At 36.6% G+C, this 20,352-nt stretch overlaps 1 protein-coding gene across 3 annotated transcripts in view; it reads left to right on the forward strand.

Annotated features, from left to right (window-relative positions):
• Positions 1-20,352, forward strand: part of Rbm46 (RNA binding motif protein 46) — a 36,398-nt gene that overhangs the window by 1,921 nt on the left and 14,125 nt on the right. For all 3 annotated transcript variants that reach the window (XM_021158995.3, XM_021158992.3, XM_021158996.3), the window contains exons 2-4: positions 7,918-8,079; positions 8,948-9,415; positions 9,935-10,717. In XM_021158995.3, the coding sequence (XP_021014654.1) occupies positions 7,929-8,079; positions 8,948-9,415; positions 9,935-10,717 (1,402 nt within the window). In that variant the 5' untranslated portion in view covers positions 7,918-7,928. The remainder of the gene's footprint in view (positions 1-7,917; positions 8,080-8,947; positions 9,416-9,934; positions 10,718-20,352) is intronic.

Consider the following 20,352-nt stretch of genomic DNA (forward strand, 5'->3'; position numbering starts at 1 on the left):
AATTGAACTGATCCATCTCTAAACTTGTATTTATAAAATATTTTAGATGCCTAGGACCACATCTTTAAAATTTTTTTTCAAACACAGTGTCTAAAGTACTCTATCTCACTAAAATAAATATTGCTCAGAATTGGCACTAGGCAGCTCAGTAACACCTGAAGCAACAAACTTGGAATTTAATATTCACAAGATACAAATCAGGAAAATATAATATGCTTTGTATAAAAGGGGTTTTGTGTCTTAAATTATTAAACTACACATAATTTAAAGGCTTAAACTTTATATAATGCCCATATTTATAGTGTGAGAAATTTTTGTGATAATGCAGATGACATTTTAGTTTGAGTTAGAATACAAATAGAAGAAAGTCCTTTAGATAAGTAATTTTTTCCTATATATTTTGAAAAAATAGTTACTTGTCTGTTTTTTCACTGCATTCTTTTTGAAAGACAATACAAAACTGAAAGATAAATAGGCCCATATATAGTGTATGTTGTTTGTGTATGATGTGTGTGCACAGGAGTACTGTTGCCTTAAGAGGTCAGAGGCATCAGGTACACTGGAGCTGGAGGTACAGGCCATAGACAGTCTATCCCTGGGTTATAGGGAAGGGCACACAGTTAGTGCTGATACAAGATCAAGATCTTTTCTACTTCTGTTTAAGTTAGATGAACCTAAAATTGGTAAAGGAGAGATGAGATGGTGTCTCCTAGTCTGAGACAAGCAAAGGAGGAAGGTGAGAGCTGTTAGTGATGCCTTTAAAATGTAGCATTATTGTGTGAATAATCCCAGCAATTGAGAGGCTGGGGCAGTTCAAGGACGCCTGGGCTAAGTAACAAGATTCCTTCCTTGCAGAATTTCACATAGACATTTAAAGATGAATATTCAGATTCAAATTATGTTCGTGGGTGGCTATTCTGTGTCATGATAGAACAGTGTTGAGTAAGACACTGTAGATTTCTGTTTTTAATCACTGCTCAGACTAGATGGCCTTTTTTGTTTGTTTGGTTTGGTTTTAGTTTTTGTTTGCTTTTTAATTTTTATTTATTTTGTAGTCAGAGTCTAACTATGAATATCCCTGGCTGTCCTAGACCAAACTGCCTTCATACTTACAGAGCTCTCCCTGCCTCTGCCTCCAGAGTGCTGTGATTTAAGTTAAGTGCTACCAGGTCAGGCCAGACTAGAAGATTTTAAAAGTGTTTTCTGATTTTATTTGGACAGATGAAAGCTATTTTCTCTCTGTGTGTTGTTTCTTCAGACACTGACCACCATTTATTTATTTTGAGTCTGAGTTTCTTCATTGAATGGTAACTGGAGATGTTTGGTTAGGCAGCTTCAGAGATCTATTACATTTTTTCTCTTTAAAATATGGGTTCTGGAGATAGAACCCAGGTTCAGTTTTCTGATTGAGCTGTCTCCCTGAATCATTTTTTTAAATATGAAGAGTAATATCTTAAGGAAAGTTGACAAAGTAGGCAATTTGATGGATAGGATGCAAGTGGGTAGAAATGTTGAAGTGAGGGAACATTTTCATAGACAAATACCTACTGTGGTTATCTGTCTCACAGTTCATAATTTTACCTGTGTTTGTTTCAGTGATTTTTAAATTAGCAAAAATAGTATTTATCTCACAGGATTATTAAAAGGGAGTAAATGGACTATCATCCAAGTCATGTGAAGTCATAATGTCTCTTCAATTTCTTTATGGAATCTGCATCATGTGTCAGGGTACTATGTAGCACTAGGGAAATAAAGACTGTACCTTAAGGTCTGGGGGAGGCCGAGGGAGGAGGGAGAGTGTAGAGGAAGAAGAGGAGGGGTTGGTTATCACAACACTCTGAGGAGTACCTAATTTCGAGTTGGAGCTTTGTCTTGGAGAGACTAGTGGGCAAGTCAGAGGGAGTAGAGGACACTTGCTCATGGTGTCAGTGACCATCAGGGATGACAGACGAGAGTGTAGCACATCTGAGAAGCCACAAATAAGTATGCATTGCTTTGGGTACATAAGAAATGAAGTTGGGAAGGGAAACTCAGAGAAGTCCATTGTGACTTTGCACATGTGTTGGAGTTTGTCTTTAAGGAGCATTAGGAAGCTAATTAGGTGAGCCATGCTTTGCAATCCCAGCACTTGGGAGGGTTGCTGTGGGTTGAAGGCAAGCCTGGGTTGCAGAGGTATCAAGATCTTGTCTCAAAACAAACATAAAGAAAATCTGCCCGAGAGAGTTCTTTAAAAAGAATCCACAGAGAAGTGAGAAGAAAAGGTGTATTTTTTTACCAATGATGGCAGTTTTTATAGTTTCTTGTAAGTTGCTCCATAATTTTTATGTCTCTGAATATATACGTGCTTATCTAAAATCCAAACATTTACAATTGGAAGTATGTACAATGTACAATGTAATGAATGCCTTGTTCTCTATAGAGGGTTCTTTCAAGTTTTTCTATATTCAGTACACACAAAGACATGATATTCTTTTTTGAAAATGTTTTAAAATTAAATTTATGTATATTTGGCCAACATGTATGCATGTATACATGTATATAACATGCATACTCAGAGAAGTCAGAAGAAAGCATCTGATCCCCTGGAACTGTAATTACAGATGAATGTAGGTGCTGAAAATTGAACTCTGGTCCAGTGGAAGAGCAACGTGCACTCTTAACCACTGAGCATGTCTCCTGCTCTAGGCATGCCATTCTTTAATACCCCACCAACATGCCATGTATAGTTGTATGATGATTTCTAATCCAGTTTATGTAATCTGTTGACAGTTACTTGTAAGTTATTGCTTTTATGTACAGTGATCATTGAATTTGTGCATATCATTGTATATCTGGGCAAGTCTGTCTGTAGCTTACATTCTTGGGTTACTAAGTACACGTGTAATTTAAATTTCATAGACATTGCCAAATATTGTTATAAGAAAGTTGTTGGTTTGAAGTATAACTCCAAACAGTTAATGAAGTGTTATTTTTTCCAAAGTTTTTGTTGGGATCTTCAAGAAGTGATGTTTTAGTGCCTGCTGTAGGTACTAGGGAAAGGGTTGACAGCTCAAAGATTGGGCAATAGGAAATCTGTGGCTTTTTTGTTTGGTCTCTAGAGGTCTATTAATGTTTTATAGTTTCCAGTTTTTAAATTTTAGAAAATTTACATTAAGAATATGAATTTATAACTTTTAAAAAATCAGAACATTTGCTATTTTGGAGTAGCTTAGGTTCTTTATCTATTGCTGTAATAAAGTATGCTGGCAATATCAGCTTAAGGGGGAGTTATTTGGCTCACATGTCAGTAGTTCAGTCCATCTTTCAGGGAAGTGAAGGAAGCAGCAGTTTGCAGTGGTTGGTAACATTGCGTCTGTAGTCGGGAAGCAGAGAAGAGGTGAATCCTCTCAGTTCATTGTCCATACTTCAAACAATCCACTTAAAATTGAGATGGATTTGTAGATCAGTTAACACAATCCAGATGATTCCTCCAGAGGCACGTCCAGAGATTGAGTTTTCAGGTGACTCTGGAGACTGACAAGTTGACAATTAATACAAAGGTACTTTTCCTCATGTTAACAGTTTGCTGGAATTGAGTAGATATTGTCCTTTTCACGTAATAAACAGAAACTATAGTTGAACATGATTCATACTACTTCTGGGGGCCTCAAATTTGTCCTTTAAACATTTGTTAGACTTTAGATTGATCATTTAATAGATACTCAAATTGAATATGTCCAAAACTGAGCTATATCCATCCATAAAATCTGGTCAGTGATCCTCTTTTAGTGCTCTGCCTCAGAGTTTGCTCTTATCCTTGATCTTGACTCTCATTCCATGAAGTCTGAAAATTCTCTAGGATGTACCTTTAAACAAGACTGATTCTTAGATGTTGCACCTCAGATTTTATCTCTGTCGCCTTCATCATTCCACCTACATAGTCAATAAGACTGGACAAATTATTTCTGTGCTCACAATTTTCAGTGATTCTCATTTAATTCCATATGAAATCACTTGGTTACCCAGCTTAAAAGGCAAATGTGCGTTGGTGGTTGTTACTGTCCTGAGCATGTTCCCCTACTTTCCTGTGTTCTTTTCCTGTGTATTTATTGTACATGCCCAACAGGTTTATCCATTCCCTTTCTGTCTCTTTCTGTGTCTCAGTCTCTATCTGTCTGTGTCTGCCTCTCTGCCTCTCTGTCTCTCTCTGTGTGGTGTTCTTACCTATAGGTACATGAGTAGGTTCTTTGATTCTTAGATGAAAGCATCCCAATTTCTCTTCTCCATGAGGCCCGTCCTGGCTGTCCTGTTTAAAATTGTACACTGTTCTCTAGAGGAACAGAACCAGTAGAATGAATGTAGATCCAAAGGATATTTATCATTTTGGCTTACATGATACAGTCTGGTGGTCCATAGCTTCTCAGTCCATGTAGCTATATGACTCAGCAGTCCCAATCTGGTGAGGAACACCTGGAGGATTCATGGAGACCCACTCATCTTTGGTCTATGTTGGAAGGCCAGTGGACTGTGCAGCAGTGACAGATAGCATCAGTGTAAAGGGTCTTGAGGACAGGATGTGAATGCAGTCTGGCATAAAGCAAAAGCTCTTTTCTCAGAGCCTCTGATATTTGGGCCACTCCCACAAACAAGGCAGAACCTCCCACTTCATAATCAGCCAGTTAACATAATTAAGAAAATCCCTCACAGGTGTGCCCAGAGATTAATGCAGAGAAATCTTCACAATGGATACAGAGATTTGTCTCAATGGTGGTTCTAGAGCAGTGGTTCTCAACCTTCCTAATGGTTTGACCCCTTAATATAGTTTCTTATGTTGAGGTGACCCCCCCCCCGCTATAAGATAGGTTTTGTTGCTACTTCATAACTGCAATTTCATACTGTTATGAATTGTAATATAAACCTGTATTTTCCAGTGGTCTTAGGCAACTCCTGTGAAAGGGTCATTCAGTCCCCAAAGGGATCACCACTCGCAGGTATTGACCGTCATACCTGTCTTCTGTCACCCTCCAACTGCCACATATCCTTATCCTAAACCCCTGATAACATTGTCCTTCTTATACATTCTATGACTTATGAGTAGATTGTTTTCTGAACTAGAATATAAGCCTCAAGAGGTTTTGGTGATAATTTACTGTTATATTCCAGAAATAAGGGACACGGTTGGTACTCAGTAACTACTTTTACTCAGTATACAAGATATTGTATGTCAGAATAATTTTCTTGGCAAGGGTAAGAATTTGAGATCAAGGTGATCTGGTTTTGAATTCTGTATATACCACTTTCTGGCTCTTGGATCTCGGACAGTAGAATTGCTCTGGGTTTCTTTCTTTGTTTCTTTTCTTCCTTCTTCCTTCCTTTCTTTTCTTCTTTTCTTCTTTCTTTCTTCCTTTCTTTCTTTCTTTCCTTCCTTCCTTCCTTCCTTCTCTCTCTCTCTCTCTCTGTCCTTCTCTTTCTCTTTCTTTCTTCTATTATAGAGACATATAACTGTTATTAGCTGTAGGGATTAGAGAGGATAGTTATTAATGCCTTTGTATTTATAATAAACATTCAAAAGTAAACATTGTATTGTTCTTTGCCTGTTTATAACTAGCATTGCACTTTTGTTTTGAAGTCAGCTATTGTACAGGTAAACTGAATAACTAGTTTCTATAGTTATTTGCATATACGTGTTGATAAGAACTATTTCAAGAGGCAGAGGCAGGCGGATTTCTGAGTTCAAGGCCAGCCTGGTCTACAAAGTGAGTTCCAGGACAGCCAGGGCTACATAGAGAAACCCTGTCTCGAAAAAAACAAAAAACAAAACAAAACAAAACAAGAACTATTTCAATATATGCAAAAAATTAGAATTTCTGAATAATTGTTTTAAGATAAAAAAGATTCCTAATCCTTTTACGTAGTCATCAGCTGATTTATTTGTCAAACATTACCTTTTATTTTTCATAAAATATTTCTGTGAATAATAAAGGGTTGCCAGCATATTGCAGGTGAAGAAACTGAGGTACACTATAATAATTTATTATATAGCTAGTGAGTGAAAAGAAAGGCTATGAACCCAAGCCATCTTGCTATAGGTCCATGCTTGCTTCTGAAGCACTAGATGAGTGCTGTGTTCTAGACCAGTGCTATAGATCCATGCTTGCTTCTGAAGCACTAGATGAGTGCTGTGTTCTAGACCAGTGGTTTTCAACCTTCCTAGTGCTGCAACTTTAAATACAAATCCTCACAATGTGAGGTCCCAACCATAAAATTGTTTTGCTACTTTATAACTGTAATTTTGCTGCCGTTAATGAATTATAAATATGGGGTATGCAGTATATATGATGTGTTCTGCTGCCCTAGAGTAAACTGGCGTCATCCTTTCCAGTCCCATCCTCTCCAGAACCCACTGTGAACCTGTGCTCCAGGGCATGTAGTCAGTCGGAGTTTGTATTTGTTGTTTCACATCTACACAACTTTGAGAAATAAAAGTTGTTTTTGTAAAACAGTGCAACCTATGTCAATACTATGAGCACCTAAAAAGTACAGCCATTCTAATATGTATCAAGGCATTTATTTGATCATTATGAATATTTTAGTAGCCCTTTTACATACAGTGTTAGTCCACCTTGAAAAAAAGAAGTCTTGTGAGAACTTGTGTTGGCAAGTTTAAATGAATAATGTGTAAAGAAATTAAGTTGTCAAAGTTATATAGGAAGAAAGGTTAAATTTGAGGTGTACTGGCTTAAAATTTTTATTTCTTCCATCTAAAAATACTAACGAGGCACAACTTTGCTTAGCTTCTAAGATTATACAAGACTGGACATGGTCAGGTGGTATGGCCAAGGACTAAATGGAGTTCTAACAATGCTATACCACAGTGGTATACCATTTTATAATTAGGAAGATTATATTTGCCGCCAAGACATTTTTCAGTGTATTCTCCATAATATGAATTTAAAATTTTTGTAATTATTTATAATAATGCTATGTGAGAGATGACTACAGTGTTGATCATTAGGAAATACAAATATGGTAATTTTAGAAATTAAAATAGAGTAGGGAGTTAAGTTAGTTGAAAAAGTACTTGTCATGTAGGTATGAGAACCTAAGTTTGATCTGAGTTTAAAGAAAAAACAAAAACCAAAAACAGGACATGGTGGCATGTGCTTGTAATTCCAGCCCCAGAGGAGTTACACCCCAGGTTGATTATTGGCTTCCATATGTATAGATATGTGTGAGCATACTCAGCACTACACATGAAGTCATACACATAAATATATACATTCCATATAGGATGCTGAAGAGTGTTCCTAGTCATCCAGCTAATAAAAGTCTCTTACGCTGATGAAAATTGGATGTGATCACATTAGCTGCTGCTGCTGCTCAGATGACTGGTAATTATGTGTTACTATTAACTTCTAGTAGATACAGATGGGCAGATATGAAGGAAGGCTCTGTTCTGTAAATTGTTGAAACTCTTGAAGACTGCTGAGAACATGAAGGTCATGTGTATCTGACTAGTGTGTTATTTGTACTCACATACAGTTGGCCCATATGACAGAAGTATTTAAAACCCTGGCTGTGTAGATTGGCGGTGACCTTGGATTCATTGATGGAAGTGTATTTTGTATTTTTAGTGGGTTTCTTTTTACCTGACTCTCACTTCTGATTTCTCATTCTTTCTTTATTCTGTTCTCCTTTTCCTCCCGTTCTCCTACTTAGATTATCTAAAGGCACTGCTTAATAGAAGAATAGCTTGGAAAACAATTGTTTTTCTGTTTCTGTTGTAGTGGAGCTGGAAACTGCTTTGGCAGACCTTAAAGGTATGATTAGTCACCATACCTGTCAGCCACAACTCTCTGGCTTCATGCAATCCAAAGAAATGCTTCCCAGACTCCGAGAGCTGTGCTATGAGCTTACAGTTATTTGACTTTGTTTTAGGAATTGCAACCATGAATGAAGAAAACACTGATGGTACAAATGGATGCAGTAAAGTACGCACTGGCACTCAGAATGAAGCCGCATTGCTGGCTCTCATGGAAAAGACTGGCTACAACATGGTCCAAGAAAACGGGCAAAGGAAATTTGGTGGTCCTCCTCCAGGTGGGGTTTTGCTTATACACATTTAAATTAAGTCTTTAACGTAGTCATTTAGATGAGGTGTAATCCCCACAAGCACCCTAACCAGTTTCAGCCATAATTTATGATTTTGAAACATTTTATTTAAAATGTTGCTCTTAATTAAGAAGTGGTTGAGAAATAACTTGTTTTGGATTGACAACTAAATCATGATTCAGAGCATTGGGGAAAAGTATGCTCAAGGCATTACAGACAAGTCACGTGGGGAGGAATTTGAAGGAGCAGTAAGTAGAGGCATAGCACTTCTCTAGCCAGATTCCAGTAGGCCTAGTGCCTCCCCATTCCCAGCAGGCCTAGTGCCTCCCCATTCCCAGTAGGCCTAGTGCCTCCCCATTCCCAGTAGACCTAGTGCCTCCCCTTTCCGAGACTGCACTTCCTTTGCTCAGCATCTCACAGTGATTCCACAGAACTCTGCCTTTAGTGTCCTCAGCTGCTGTGTCCCTTGCCACTGTTCTCCTCCATGTAGTACATTTTAAGCAGGCAGGCATATGTATTGTCGTTTTCTCTTGATTTCTCCTCTCCCTGATAATCATTGTACTTAACTTTTTGTTTCACTTAGGTCATTGCATAAACTTTGTGTTCAGAGATTTATCTATTTTATTAATAGCATCACCTCTTGTATAGCTTTATTTTTCTCACAGAATTTTACCATTTATATTTTCTTGTAAAGTTTTGTTACAGTAAGCTTCAGAAGGGAAGGAACTTTATTTATTTTTGTACTTCAATACTTATATTACTGTTTGTAGACAATTTGTTGAGTGAGCAAGTGATTCAGTTATGAATATAGCTTTGTAGAATTTATTTTTTAGTTGTGTTTATCTTTATTTTTCAGGTTGGGAAGGTCCACCTCCCCCTAGAGGTTGTGAAGTTTTCGTTGGAAAAATACCTCGTGATATGTATGAAGATGAATTGGTTCCTGTATTTGAAAGAGCTGGGAAGATATATGAATTTAGACTGATGATGGAATTTAGTGGTGAAAATAGAGGTTATGCTTTTGTGATGTATACTACTAAAGAAGAAGCCCAATTAGCCATCCGGATTCTTAACAATTATGAGATTCGACCAGGGAAGTTTATTGGTGTGTGTGTAAGCTTGGATAATTGCAGATTATTTATTGGAGCAATTCCCAAAGAAAAGAAAAAGGAAGAAATTTTGGATGAAATGAAGAAAGTTACCGAAGGTGTTGTGGATGTGATTGTTTATCCAAGTGCAACTGACAAAACCAAGAACCGTGGGTTTGCCTTTGTTGAGTATGAGTCCCACAGAGCTGCTGCTATGGCCAGGAGAAAGCTGATTCCAGGTAAGACAGACCTTTCAAAGGTCACTTTACATAGGAATCCCATTATAAATTGGAAAAAGCATCAGTAAAATTTAGAACATTATTAGCAAGCTATATAATGCCACATGAAGAGGAATAAAGACTTGTTTTATTGAGGAAGTAAATTAAATGACTAAGGTACAAGAAATTGTTCCTGCAAAATGAGTTACATTTGCTAATTCCTGAACATGTCTATACTTTAACTGATGCTTTAATGTGTATATAACTTGGTTAATTATGTTTAGTAGAAATCCAGAGAGCACTATTTAACTATTACATATTTAAAGTCTTCTTTTACCAACTCTTAAAGTCCATCATAAGTTCTGTCATTGGGTTAGCTTTAATAAAAACTTTGCTGTGGACAGGCACAGATGGTTATTCAGATTTATTGAAATGTTTTTGAGTTTCTGTTTACTTGGACAAACTATTATATGTCGCTCTTTAGACTTGGCATTCTTTGCTCTAGTTACCTTCAAATTAATTCATGCATTTCTTTTTCAGGAACATTTCAACTCTGGGGCCACACCATTCAGGTAGATTGGGCTGATCCAGAGAAAGAAGTTGATGAGGAAACCATGCAGAGAGTTAAAGTTCTGTATGTAAGAAATCTAATGATCTCAACTACAGAGGAAACAATTAAAGCAGAATTCAATAAGTTCAAGCCTGGTGCAGTGGAACGCGTAAAGAAACTTAGAGATTATGCATTTGTTCACTTTTTCAACCGAGAAGATGCAGTGGCTGCTATGTCTGTTATGAATGGAAAATGCATTGATGGAGCCAGTATTGAGGTAACCCTGGCAAAGCCAGTAAATAAGGAGAATACTTGGCGACAGCATCTTAATGGCCAGATCAGCCCCAATTCTGAAAACCTACTTGTATATGCTAACAAGGAAGAGAGTCACTCCAAAAGTCTAGGCAAGCCACCAACTCTCCCCACTCGTCTCAATGGTCAGCATAGTCCCAGCCCCCCTGAGATTGAAAGATGTACTTACCCTTTCTTTCCTGGAACAAAGCTGACCCCAATTAGTATGTATTCTTTAAAATCCAATCATTTTAATTCTGCAGTGATGCATTTGGATTATTACTGCAACAAAAATAATTGGGCACCACCAGAATATTATTTATATTCAACAACCAGTCAGGATGGGAAAGTACTCTTGGTGTACAAGATAGTTATTCCTGCGATCGCAAATGGATCTCAGAGTTACTTCATGCCAGATAAACTCTGCACAACGCTGGAGGACGCAAAGGAGCTGGCAGCTCAGTTTACACTGCTTCATTTGGGTAAGTTTAGAAGTACTTGGCGTGTTGCCATTAGAGAATACTGTGGTAGATATACAGTCCTTGATTTGAACTCTGAACGTTAGTGGTGAGTCTTCAAATTTTATCTCAGTTCTCTGAGACCAGAGCAGGAGGACCACAAGTTCAAAACTCATAATTTGTCTGAGACTTGGCTTCTGTATAATTTTTCTACATATTGCTTTTTAAGTATTACTAACTTAGAGGAAAGTTTAGTTTGGTTATAAGGTTTAGACTCTTTCATTATTTTATTATTTCTTAATGGCTAATCCTCATTTAATAAAAACTCTGATATATGTTACAGAATTTGTTATTTTGCAAATTTTAATTAAGGACACTTTTTAATTCTGCCCTTATTCTTTGGTGAAGTCTACACAATGAATTTTTGGTGGGAAAGGTTAGAGATTCATAAAAATCACAGATGTTTTCATGCAGGTCATGTGTAGACATACCTTTATGCTCACCAATCTGGAAATTTGTAGTTATGACTCATGAAAGGCAAAAAGCATCATCAAGAGATATTGATGACAATTTTCTTCAAATTTCATGTTTTTAAACAACTGCATTTTCGTACATGTTGGTGGGATGACTTGAGAATTAGGATATATAAATAAAATATGCTTGCTTGATACTCTAAGGAAAAAGGCGTTATAACCCTTTAGTGTTGTCCTAATTATTACTATGTTTATAGCACATTTTTAGATGGACAAGGGTTTGCCCATCCAGTTGCAACATAAGGATAAGATTTCCAGTGGAGTCATGGGGTCAGAAGGTCTTTAATCACCTTTAACTCCCCTCTAGGGATGATTTTTAAATTTAGTCCTAGGGCTACATTTCACTATTATTGATCTGAGAAAAGGTAGAGTATCCCTAATTTGTCTTGTTTAGTGATAAAATTAGCTGTGTGTCTTAATTATGGCTTCTATTGCTCTGATCAAATATCATGACCAAAAGCAACCTGAAGAGGAAAGGGTTTATACTTCCACTTCCACAATGCAGTCTATCATCAAAGGAAGGCAGTATAGGAACTCAAGTAGGAACCTGAAGGCCAGAGGACTTGAAGGAATGCTGTTTATTGGCTCTGTCCACATGGCCTGTTCAGTCTGCTTTCTTATAGCACCTAGGGTTGCCAGCCTAGGGGTGGCACCATCCACAGTTAGGCGAGCCCTCTCACGGCAATCATAGATTAAGAAAATGTACCATGAGCTTGCTCACAGCCCAGTTTGGTGGGACAGTTTCTCAGCTGAGAGTCCGTTTTCCCTAATGAGTCTAGCTTCTGTCAAGTTGACATAGAATTAGCCAGTGCTCTGGCAGATGTGTCTAACCTTTCACATTTGACACAGTATTGTCATAAACGACATTCACATTTGAGAGCTGCACAATTGAGGTGAAACATTTTCAAAACAGAGTTCAACGTTGAGTCCATTCACAGTTTTATGTTTGGCTATATTCATAGTGACCCTGGTGTATATGCATTCCACAGGCCGCACATTAGACACCTGCTAAAGTGTGCATGTAGATTGTTTAAATCACTTATTTTGGATTTTATTAGTGTTGTATCAGAACTTTTAGTTAAAAAACAGAAGTTTGTATTTTATGCATTTTCTTTTTGTTTCTGTTCAGGGAGAAGATTTAATAGAATATGATTAGTATCTATTTGAAAAATTGGGCTGAGATATAGATTTCCCAGATGAATGGCCCTGTGTTAAATTTTCAGGCTTTCAAAAAATATATTGTAAACCCTAGAGCTTACTAGGGCACAGTAACCGAGTCTGAGGGTGTAAGTAGGGGACTCAGTACAGCAGTACTTACTGTGCTTGACTAGAGTCTAAATGGAGGCTGCTGACAATACTGTTCAGGCAAGCAAGGGACAGGAGAGAATGGGAGTGGAAAATGTAGATCAGGAATCTTGGAGGCCTTGGTCAGAAAGCACATGTGAAAGCAGGGTCAGGAAATGTGTGTAGACAGGAGAGTTGTGTACCTTGTGGAAGTTAGGTACCAGTGTTCTTGCTTGCTCCTTCCTTTACTACTGTTGAATCCTTAATGGCCGTTCTTACAGGGCTGGGCCTTCCTGAGTAGCACAGCTTTCCCTTAGGTAAAAAGTGAAGGGTTTTATGCCACAGTTGAAGCTGGTTGGTGGCACTGATGTGTTCTAGAAGGTGATAGTGGGTGCAGTGTGCCTCATACTCTTCTCAGTCTTCCAAGACTGCTTTCTTGAGGCTTGAGAGGTTATTACTGATTCCTAAGAGTGACTCAGGTAGAGTTTTTAATAGATTAATCCATTTTTTGGCTTTATTTTTAAAAAGCACTTCAGAAATTTAATTTTTTAGATAGGATGAGTTATTTAAAGATAATTTTTTTGGTTATATTAATTTTATTAGAATTTGTTTTGATATTCCTTTAACCTTATCAATTTGGTGGGTTTTTTTCAGTCATCATTATCCAGTTTTGTCTTGGGGGTTTTTAAAATGACATTGCTAAGCTATCTACTTACCACCAAGCTAAACCCAGTGGCCAGGTGAGCCTTGGCTATCTTGAATGTGATATAAACAATCTTTTAACTGTTTATTTTTCCATCTCTTCAAGAATGTGCTGTTAATATACATAAAATTTCCATATAATCTTGGACTTGCTGTCCCCATTTTTCATTTGAAAGCTTGAATAGGAATAAAAGATGCTATGTGTTTAAATGACCATTTGTTTTGAAACAAAAACAAAATCAGTGCAGGTCTTTAGGGATAGTTGACATCTGAGTGAGTATTAGAAGCCTTGCTATTCACTTCAAGAGACTTGATTGGAAGAACTGTAGTAGTTAAAGATGGAGGTTTTGTTCTAACTAAAGCAGTCTCTCTTCTGATGAAAGTAAGATACCTTTGGTAGAAAGAGGCCAAATTGGGCTGGGAGGAGGGTTAATCGCTAGTAGAACCTTTTATTCTCACTTCAAAGTTAGAGCCTGCTACTATGCTCATATCAGAAGAACTTTCCTCACCTCAGTCATCCAGTGAGATTAGCATTGATTTACTTATTATTAAAAATACAATGCTTATTTTTAAAATTTAAAAATACTTAGATTTTATTTCATGTAAAATAAGAAGGATATATTTTTTAAACTTACCTATTTATGTACGTAGGTTTCTGAGATAGGAACTTGCTGTATTGGCTCATACTAGCCTTGAAACTTGATCTCTTTCTAGTTCAGTCTCCTGAAGTCAGCAAACTTAATGGGTCAAATGCAGGCATGTGGCTAGGTTCTATACTTAATGTTTGGTCAGTTGAGACCTGTGAGATAATTGACTATCAGTTCTTTTTAAATGTGACTCTGTTCACACTTAAATATTATTTAATTTTTGCTAGAAAACGAGAGGCAGGAGAGAGAGAGGTGTCATACATGTTGCTAGGAATGACCTTATCAAGCCGTGTACCAACAGCTCACTTCAGGCCAGGTGCGCCTCTCCTTGTTTCAAGGTTTGCTGCTCTCATACCAGCGGCAGATTTGTTTTCCTGTGTGACCACTTGGTGTTTTTAAAAACAGGTTGAGATTCTCTGCCGGAAAGATTCTTGAGGTAGCTTTGGGAAGGTTTGCTTTGGGGATCTCTGGCAGATTTTAAGAAGAATTGAGGAAATTCAGAGATGTAATATCAGTTTCTTGAACTCTCCTTCATTTTTCTTTTTCAAACAGTTTACAGTATATACTTACTTTTTCTCTGAGCAAGTAATTTTTTTTAGATAATTCCAATTTGTAGAAACTTTTATGTTTCAGTGTTCATGGTTTTAATATCACTGCTTTTTTCTATTTAATCTGCAGTTGGTATGTCTTGTATCTGATTTGAAAAGACACACAGGGTTTACGATTTTTTCTAATTGTTGAATGGAATTTGGTAAATATTTTATTTTTTGTCTTCACATTAGGTACATTAGGTGTTGACTTCTCTATGTCACACAACTTTAGTTAGATGCTGAGGAAAAAGTATTACTATTGCGAGTTTGGACCTGAAAGATAATTGGAGCTTTTTTTTTCATGAGCGATTATTTCCAGATTGATGGGCAAAGTATAAGACATACACAGGGTTTTAGATTTAGAGAATTTGTCAATAAATTTGTTTTGAAATAGAAGACTTTAGTTTTTATTAAAATAATTCTAATAGATATTTAAGTTAAAATTAAAATGATGGTTATAATATAATGAAAGCTATAATTGTAAATAGAGGAAAATTCTTTCAGAATATATTCCTTCTAGATTTAAGTAGAGATCTTTCATACTATCTCAAGTTGACACTTAAAAGAATAAAATAGTTGAATTTGCTTTAAAATTCACCTTGTTAAATGAGAAGCAGCCATTAGTTCTAACATTTTACACAATCCACAATTAACTGTCACATGACCAAATGATAAGACCAAAATTTCATTAACTCAACTATGTGTCTTTGGCCCTTAAAGAGGGACTAGTTTTTTGAGGGACCTTAATCATTATCATTTTTACCTTGCTAGCACTTGTTTTAATTAGTGGGCCACAAATACTCTGCAGTTAATATGAATGAAGCAGCTTAATGGAGGACTAAAACCAAAGCACAAACTCCTGCAGTTTCATTCAGCATCAGCACTGAATAGAGATGTTGTAGGAGTGGTTTGGCATTTAGACTTCAAAATGTCAGGGTTATTTGGTGGGCTCTCAGAATTTTTTGAGATTCTGTAGCTCTTGTTAGCCTAAAACTTGATATGTAGACCAGGCTGGTCTTAAACTCACAAGAGATACTTCTGCCTCTCCCTCCTGAGTCCTGGGATTAAAGGAGTGTCCTACCATACATGGGCTTCTAAGGATTCTTTTTATCTCACAAATTTATAGTTGGTTATTAAAGGGCATGTTCAAATATCTGTGCAGCAAGATAGCACCTCAGCATACGTGTATCTGCCAACACACATGTTTGCGTTCTGAACATTTGAAATCAGGAGCTTTGTTTCCGTAAGAGCTAACCCAATTCAAAGCTTATGTGTGACTGGGTAACTCTGGCTGACCTGGAACAGACTGTGTTGTCCAGGCTTGCTTCAGACTTACAGAAATCTCCTGCCTCTGCCTCCTGTATGCTGTGATTCATATATTTTTTCATAGTTCATATAACAGTGTGAAAGTGAGTGAGTCATTCAGCTCATGTGTGAAGGGGCAGCTTTTCGGTTACTTACTTCTCGGAAGTTTCCACCAACCTGCCTGGCCACCTACCTGCCCGCCCACCTGTCTGTCTGTCTGTTTGACCATCCATCCCTAAGTCCATGCATGCATCATATCTATCTGAGAAAGGCCTTCTCTGTAGACCAGACTAGTGTTGAACTCACAAAGATCTACCTACCTCTGCCTCCCAAATGCTTAGATGAAAAGTGTGTACCACCACTGCCCAGCTTCCTGTAAATTATAGTTAGACCAAGATTATAAACAATGATGTAGAAGTTCAGAAACATTTTTTGTAACAATATTAGAAAGCTAGTGTTAAAGTATATCAAGGCTATATTCGTTGTATAGTTATATTTATTAACTGCTTAAAGTGTTTTTCTGTTATTTTGCTTATAAATTAAGTTAGCTTAATATCTTATGGTATAATTTCTTAGTATCTTTGTACAGTGTGTGCATGTCTGTGTGTTTGTCTGTGTGTGTGTGTCTGCAGCCACCTTGGCCATCAGAATAACCATTCAGAATTGTTCCGAATGTCTAAGTAGCCTGGATTGGCTAAAACTTCAGGAGTCTGACCCAGAGTATTTAATTTTAGGTGAAAAATTCCCTGCTGATAATGAATTCAGTCCTATATGCACAGTAAAGTTTAAGACTTTATTCTGACTTTCAAGGTCGCTGCAATAATATGCCTAATATGCACATAATTGAAACTCTTTGTGAAATGTGTGTGTCATCTTTTACATGCAACACCTTTCAAAAAGATAGGTTCTTCTGGGTGAGGATGCTGACCACACAGACAGTACAAATGTCACCCAGCTGTAAACCATGTCCACTGGCTGCCTTCTGGGCAAATCGCAGGTAACATTCCTGTTTCCCCTAGTGCTTATTATGGGTGTGCACAAAAGGCCTGTGCCTCTAACATCTGCCTAACATATTCCTAAAATTCTTGCTTTAATATACTTATTTTCAACAATAGCTATCTTTGTATTGATCATTGATTTTCTAATTTTGCCATTTAACTGATATAATAGTTTAAAAATTTCCCTCATATTAAATATTCAAGTAGATTACAACACATGGTGGATGTCAACAGCAATTAATAGTTCTGCCACATGATGTCGCCAAAATACATGATTTAAAATGAGTTGTGTGTTTTTTTAATGATATTTTTATTTTAAGTTTCTTTGTTTTCTTTTTGATTTTGTGCCTCACATACTAGTATGAGACATGAAAAATAGCTTTCTTCAGCCTGTCATTTCTGCTTAATTATTATTTAATATGCAACAACAGTTTATGCTGAGGCAATATAATGTCAGTGGACTAGTGACTAGAGACAGATGTCACAGTAAGGGCTTTTACTGACAAGAATTTATTTTGTGATTCTTTTTTTTTCTTGTTGATAAAGGGTTTATGATGTGCTAGTTTGCCTTAAACTGCTATTTAGTTAAGATTGGTCTTAAATATCTGGTCCTTCTGTATTTATCCCCCAAATGCTGGGAATATGAACATTTCTTACTATATAAATCCATTTTGTGTTTCTAATATTCTAAAATTATTCTATATACCTTTGCTTATAGACATTTGTTTAAAATCAGAGAGACTTCCTAGTAGCTAGTGTCTTAATGTTTCACCAACCCTAGAACTCATTCTTTTTGTAGAGGTGTTTTCTATCCAAGCCCTGGTAACACATTACCTCAAGAGTAACGGGATTGTCTATAGAGTTACAAGGACATGTTCTTTTAAGTGTTATTATTGGGTAGACTTGCATTAATTACATGTGGGCCTTTATTTGTCTCCTAGAAAGTTATACTTGAACTATAACACCTGCATTGGATTTTTATATAGGCAGTGGTTCATATTTTATGGAAATAATTTGCTGGATAACATAATATATATGTTATATATTATAATTATATAATATTAAATATATTGATATTAAATATTAAATACAATATATTATAACATAATATAAACATTATATTAAATATATTAATATTAAATATAGTTATATAATTATAATAGTATAACATATTATGTATTGATTTAACCCAGTACTCCTTGTGTTGATAACACACTGATAATATAATGATTTGCATACAAGTCTCTCTGTAGTTTAGACAAAATAGTGTATAGGATGAGCGTAGGAAAGATGGCACGAGGTAAAGAGTACTTGCTGCTCTTCTGAGGGCTCCCAGGGTTCTAGCCTCAGAACCCTTGTCAGGGGGCTCACAGTAACGTCAAGGGATCCATCATCACCCTCTTTTGACTTTCAAGGTCACTGCACCCACATGCACAGACCTAATATACGCATAACTGTAAAAATTAAAATCATAAAAAAGCTCATTAGACTGGGACTGAGTGGATAGCTTAGTTCTAGCCTTCATTCTTAGTAACCTTGTCTGCTGCACAGTTCCCTTCTGCCCAGAAAAAGTGTGTAGGCCCACAATCATTGCAAAACATTAACTGGTTGTAATTATGTTGCCTGCTAATTTTGTAATTGTTCGTGGAACCAGCCTTTTGTTATGTGTTTAAAATAGTGTAACGTGGGACTTGGGTGCTCTCTCAGTGGAGAGCTGTTAGTTTTGCAGAGGACCTGGGTTCGTTTCCTCCATGGAGGCTCAGCCATCTTCTCCTCCAGCATATGATTATATGCTCTGTAAAGCACTCCTTAGTTGATAGGGGCTTTACAAATATGAAAAGGTCTTCCTCTTGTGTTTTGCTTGTGATACACTTAGTGTACTTGTTTTTAGTTCTCATTCTGAAATAATATATAGGTAGATATCTGTTACTTTTCTCAATTATGTACCAGCATTTTTAGTCTGTCAGGTGATGGCTCAGATCTTAAGAGTGTTTATGCAGTGACAAGAAACAAGAGTTGGGATTCCAGCATCCACGGAATGAGCTTAGTGTTTGGTGAACACTTGTAACAGCTCCAAAAGCTCTATTTTGGCCCATCTGCATTTGCACAGGCATATGTGTACATGCATGCTCACATACACACAAATAATGTTTAAAGGGCTATTTATTTATTTATTTATTTATTTGTGTGGTTTTTGCTAGAGAGTTGCTGCATTAGCCAACATTGGCTGAGGCAGATGACCAGGCTCTCATACATGTTTGAAGACTTGGAAAACTGCTCAGTGATGACAAGTACTCTATTCTGGACTAGGGAAATTATCCCACTTTCTTAAGCCTTTTTTTGAATGTTTTATTGAACAGTGCATTTTGTTTTCAGTTTGAGATTATGAAATTCTGTTAATAATGTGATGAAAAATTTCTACTCAGCTCCTAATTATATATATTTAAGCTTGAGACATGAGTATGAGACTGTAATCGATATATAAGTTGATTAAGAAAGTGATTAGGAAAATAAAACCAAGTGAAACTAAAAATGTCCCATTGACTATATAAATATATAGCAAATCCCCTTTAAAAAGCAAGAATGTTTAACAATCATAGTTAAGTCGATGATTTTTTTAATTAGGTATGATTATTGCCTAGAGGAGAATTTTGAAACTTATTATAAAAGGAACTTATTTAAATTTCCTATTTATGAATGTAAGTTTACATTTTCTAGATTATATAACTTGTCTGACTTTATTATATGCATTTCTTATTTTGTGCATTTTTACTATTAAATACTTAAAGTGGAAAAGAATGAAAACCAGCAAGCAAATGCTTAGATTGTTTTTTTTTAAAGCAAATTCAGAACAAAGTCATTCTGTTCTGCAGTCTCAAATTAATATAATCCAAAGCAAAACAGGAGAATTGCATGATATCTAGACTACATAATTGTGTATGTGGCATGTTTGCTTGGAGTACCACAGTCTAGGTAAACCTGGACAACTAGTGACTGACTGATGACTGTAATAAGAAGCAGAGGGTGGATAGTTGAAATATCTGGGACTGTTTGGTTTATAATATTCATATTTGTACATAACTGTACATTTTGTACCTCTCTTTGTCCAGTTTGCTCGTCATTATACATATACATTAGAGTGACCTCTAATAACCGAGTGACAACAGTCGATATTAGGCTATCTTGAAATCTCTCTCCCAAAACCATTAATCCAAAATGCTTCTATTATGCCTCAGGCAAGTTTTTAGCACAAGGGCAGTAATAGATGTATTCTTTGCAAAAATATCACAAGAACGGTCTCTAGTCCACTTACTAATAATCTTCCCCTATGAAACTGCTTGAACAGGGCCTCCACAGTTCAAGTTTCCCTCAGGACTGTCTTCCATCTTGCTACTAGGATGACCCCCTAAGCCCTATTTAAAGCATCCAATCACTTTTGTACTCCAAAGTTTATTCCTCTAACAAACAGCATGATAAGGCTTTTCTGAGCAGTACACCACTCCTTGCAAGAAACTTCCGACATATGAATAGTTGTGAGTGGTGGCTAGTACTGGGTGAGGTGTATATTCCACTGAAGTAGAAATTCTATCAGCATATAAT

This window comes from Mus caroli, unplaced genomic scaffold (genome assembly GCF_978045245.1).
Source record: "Mus caroli unplaced genomic scaffold, Mus_caroli_1 scaffold_3, whole genome shotgun sequence".
Lineage (NCBI taxonomy): Eukaryota > Metazoa > Chordata > Mammalia > Rodentia > Muridae > Mus > Mus caroli.